The following is a 4,739-nucleotide window of genomic DNA, read 5'->3' as shown; positions in this document are numbered from 1 at the left end:
GGGGGGAGACGGAGGAGGTGAAAGGTAGAGATGGAGGAGGTGATGGGGGAGACGGAGGAGGTGAAGGGGGAGAGATGGAGGAGGTGATGGGGGAGACGGAGGAGGTGATGGGGAGAGATGGAGGAGGTGATGGGGGGAGACGGAGGAGGTGAAGGGGGAGACGGAGGAGGTGATGGGGAGAGATGGAGGAGGTGATGGGGGAGACGGAGGAGGTGATGGGGAGAGATGGAGGAGGTGATGGGGGGAGACGGAGGAGGTAATGGGGGAGACTGAGGAGGTGAAAGGGAGAGACGGAGGAGGTGAAGCGGAGGTGAGAGGAAGAAGCTGCAGCGAAGAGGAAGAAACGACAGCGAGAGTTTTCTGAACGCCCGTCCGCCCACAGCTCACATCCCCGAACTCTGCTGACCCTCAGTCCTCCTCCTGCGCCTCCTGCAGGACTTCAGCTCCCTTGACGCCGCGGGGCAAACAGCAGCTGCAGCGGTCCATCATCTTCCATCAATCGCTCCATCCTCAGGAAGCAGGACACACGTCTTCATCCAGCTGTTTCTTCTTCTTCTTCTTTATTTTGCTGCGTCTCTGCATCTCTGCCCCAGCCGGCCAATCACAGCGCCCGGATGCAGGAGGAGGGGAGGCGGGGGCTGTGATTGGCTGGCAGCAGAGTCATCTGAATCCATTCAGGGTTTTTCTCTCCTTCATTCCTCTGTCATCAGCTTGTTTCTGCTGCCCTCCATGATGCTGAGCAGCCGAGCAGGGATTTCATGATTTTCAGCAGAATCACGTGCTGCAGATGATGCTGGTCCCTCAGAAAGGACAACCCTGAGACAGCATCTACAGCAGCTCTGATGTCAGAGCGCCATCTAGTGATCCGTTTATTAACACTTATCACACATTTACTGAGATTCACCAGAGAACAGAAACCTGTTAAAGTTCTGCAGACTCGGTTTCTGTTCACCTTCCTTCAACAAATCTGTAAAAATCACAAATATAAACAGTTTGATGGAAAATTTTCTCTTAGCTCCAACAAGATGATCCAAGACCCCAGGGTCTCAAAGCTGGCGTCGGGACCCCTCTGTGGGCCACAAAACACCAAGCTGGGGTCCTGAGAAGATCTCCAGATGTCAAACAAAACTTAAAAACAATTAATGATCAGTTTTTTTTTTCAGTTTTAGCTGTTTGCGTGCTCTTTAGGCCTCCTTTGATAGAAATATAATGTTAGGTCTGAAAGGTGCTGATAACAACAGCTGACAGATAATAATTACTGCAGAGGAACTTAATGCACGTCTGAAATGTCCAAACATACATGAATAATAATGATGCATAAAGAGGACGGACTGTATGTGTTTATTTATCATATCTACAGACATTTACATCAGTGAAAGTTATTCAAGATAATCATGAGCGTTCCTGCAGACGGAGAACAGAGCCTGAAGAAGCAGGATCATCATCTTTTCTCCTGCTTTGGTTTAAACTCACAAAAAGAGACAATGCTCTCTAAGCTCCTGCTCTGTGGGCGGCCATCTCTGCAGGAAGATTCTAGTTTATAAATAAAGTTTAATGTTTAAAAGAGGAGAATAATAGAACCAGGGATGCTGCTGCCTCGTTAGTTTGGTTCCAGTTAGAGTTTAGTTGTTTAACCGGCCGTTTCTGGAACCGTTAACTGACCCGGTTTGAGGTGAGCTCGGTTCTCCTGCTTCATCACAGCCTGAGAGCCAGGAGTCCAGTCAGACTTACAAACAGGACCGACGGGGCAGAACCAGAACCAGAACCAGAAGCTATGAGCTCTAAGTTGTCCAGTGACTCCTTAATACTCTTCGAGCTCTCCTCCCTCTCCTGCCTCGCCTCCCTCTCCTGCTTCTTCTTCTCCTCCTCCTCCTCTTCCTCCTCCTCCTCCTCCTCCTCCTCCTCCTCCTCCTGTAGTCCTGGCGGTGATGATGAGACTTCCTGAGATGTGTCCCAACCTGCTGTGGTGCTGTCGTGGTCAGCGGGTTCTGTTTGGACCCGGGTGGTGCTGGGGGAGGTGGAGGAGGTGGGGGAGGTGTTAGTTCCTTCTGGAGGCTGGGTGGGAGGAGGAGATGTCACCGTCTCATTATCGTCCACATCCATGTCCTCAGGAACTGAAAAGCAAACAGGATGTGAATCAGACGGGTTCTGTTCCTGTGAAGGAGGAGAGCGGAGCGGGTCGTACCACAGAGGTTGTTTTCACATTTCTGCAGGTTTTCAGGACATCTGGAGCACCAGTCTCCTTCCACGTACGGCTGAACACCTTCGTAGTTCCCTCTGAGGACAGGCACACATGGTGAGAGGATCAGTAAACCCGCCAACACTGCAGCAGAGCCTGCAGGAGTAATGCATGTCGCCCGCCGCGTTTCAGAGGAAGTTACAGACATAACTTCATGTGTATCTGCTTAGAGGCGGCCATCTTGGCGTGGGCAGTAGATGAGGAGAGCTTCGCCCGACCTGCAGCTGGAAACGTCTCCAGATGACAGCAGGAAGCGAACAGCCTCCCTCAGCTTCAAACTTCAGCCCAAAGAACTGAATTCAGTTTTTATGAAAGAAGAATAATTCGTTTTTACTGACGCTGGGAAGTAGTTACAGACGAGGAAGATGGTCCTCTGGTCCCAGTTCAGCCCCTCCATGCTGTTACAGAAGTGGAGCGCACAGCCGACCCTGTGTGTGTCTGCCCAGACCATCTGTAACACACACACACACACACACACACACACACACACACACGCCTCAGGTTAGTCCACTCATTCCGTCTCCATGTGTGAAGCATGTTCCTGCCGTGTCTGACCTGAGTGTAATGTCCACACATCTTATCTTCATCACACGTGTTGTTCTGGAAGCTGTAGTCCAGACGTTCTGCAGGAACAAACAAACAAACAAACAAACAAACAAACCCATCAGCTGCACCCAGGAGGAACAGTTAACCTGACCGTAATCACGCCATGGCGCCATTTTTATCCCTTTCTTTGGACTCAGGACTTTAGTTGCTCATAAATTGTAGAAAAGCATAATTTTAAACATATTTTGTTCATTTCTACAGCTGAAGTCTTAATTATTTACTTTACTTTCAGTAAAACACTGAAGTTTAGTTTCTAACTATATTTAAAATATATTAATAATGCCACTAATGTGTTAGACTTAGGAAAATATTTTATTTAGGAAATAGTTCAGGTACTCTGAATGTACTTTGTAGTTATTTACAATAAATAAATTGTACTGAAAGTATATTTTTAATGATACATTTCTCCATAAGGTGTGAGGTTAGGAACAGTATTTACAGACAACATGTTTCAGATAAACCTTATTTTGGCTCCTGGTTCCAAACTAAAGAACGAGTTTCTGTGCACAAAGGAAAGTTGTTGTTCAGGGTGTGGTCGATGACTCACCCAGGAACCATTTCTCCACAGCCTGCCTGAGGTCCAGGGGCCCGGTGCCGGCGAACAGATTCTCCCCCGTGTCCTCCAGCTCCGGGTTGTGGTTCCAGATGCATTTAGCAGCGTAAGTTTCTGCCATCAGCTTCAGGCTCGGGTCCCATTTCTGCAGAGAGACTTCCCATTATTCAATCTGAGCTGTCCAAACAGGTCAAAGGTCAACCAGAGGCTCTTATTCACCCAGCTGACCCACATTTCATAACCTTCTTCTAACAAATACTCCCACAGAAAGACGGAGAACGCCTCAGCTCCTTCAGAAACCGGCTTCAGCTGCTCTGGACTTCTTAGGCTTCTGCTACTTGTAGCTTCAAGCTAACCTTAGGCTGCTTTTAGCTTTTAGCTCGCCTGTCAGGAAGTGGCAACACAACATGAAATGACCTCGAGGAGAATTCTTCTTTACATCCATGAACCACATAGTTTTCTGAAAGGTAAAGGCTTCAGGTTTGAGTTCCTCTCAGGGTTTCCCAACATTTCTGATGGTCGGTGGAATTTATTGCAGGTGTTCTGGTTTGTAAATTTTCTGCTCAAACAGCTGTTTTTCCTTCCTGATGTTCTAAAACTCGTTAAAGGTTGAGTCAGAGAAAACTCTCCCGTCTGGAACTCGTTACTCGCATCAATAAAACGTAGAAACATCGGGTTCTTCTGGACGTTTGTGGAAAATGTTGCAGCTGAAGTCCGTTACTCCTCCCGTCTCGTTTCCTTTTATTACCTCGTCACCCGCTGATGCCTGACCTTTGACCCTGACCGCAGATGAACTGCCTAAACTTCCTTTCTGTCGGGAACGGGTTCCAGAGTCAGCAGCGTCAGAATCTCCTCACGTTCTCCCACAGAACCACCGCGCAGAACACGCAGAACCACAGCATTTCTGCTGGTTCTGGGTCAGGTTGTTTTCAGGAGAAACTGTTTCTGTGAAAATGAAGCGTGAGCTGAAACAGGCAGAACACCAGCCGGAAGCTAACAGCAGCTAAACTGTAGCTAAAAGCTAAAAGTAGCAAAATGATGGGTAGAGGACCAGAACTGGGTCAACATCAGGACCAGAACTACATGGACCACTCTACACGGTTCTACATGGTTCTACATGGTTCTACATGGTTCTACATGGTTCTACATGGTTCTACATGGCCCAGGTGAAAGAACTGAGGGAGCAGTAAAGGGTCCAGATTTGGCCCACGGGCCACAGCTTTCCTCACACTGCTGAGCCTGATGAGACAGCAGATCGAGTCTCGTGGTCTGAGTCACCAAGAAACCCGAAGAACAGGACCGAGAGGTCAGCATTCCTGTGTGTGGCCGTGTGTGTGTGTG

General features: G+C 48.5%; 1 protein-coding gene across 1 annotated transcript; it reads right to left on the bottom strand.

Moving 5' to 3' along the window:
* Nucleotides 1–1,322: 1,322 nt before the first annotated feature.
* On the bottom strand, nt 1,323–3,543 carry LOC108250840 (peptidase inhibitor 16; the record flags this gene model as incomplete). The annotated part of the gene is given in 5 exon segments (XM_017440903.2): nt 1,323–2,114; nt 2,186–2,277; nt 2,578–2,690; nt 2,795–2,862; nt 3,393–3,543. Coding segments are annotated over 5 exon segments (843 nt in total), but the record flags the coding sequence as incomplete, so codon positions are not given.
* Between the last annotated feature and the right edge of the window lie 1,196 nt (nt 3,544–4,739).

Source organism: Kryptolebias marmoratus, linkage group LG8 (assembly GCF_001649575.2).
Source record: "Kryptolebias marmoratus isolate JLee-2015 linkage group LG8, ASM164957v2, whole genome shotgun sequence".
NCBI classification, from domain to species: domain Eukaryota; kingdom Metazoa; phylum Chordata; class Actinopteri; order Cyprinodontiformes; family Rivulidae; genus Kryptolebias; species Kryptolebias marmoratus.
Note: the sequence above shows the minus strand (reverse complement) of the source record. Positions and strands in the feature narration are given on the sequence as shown.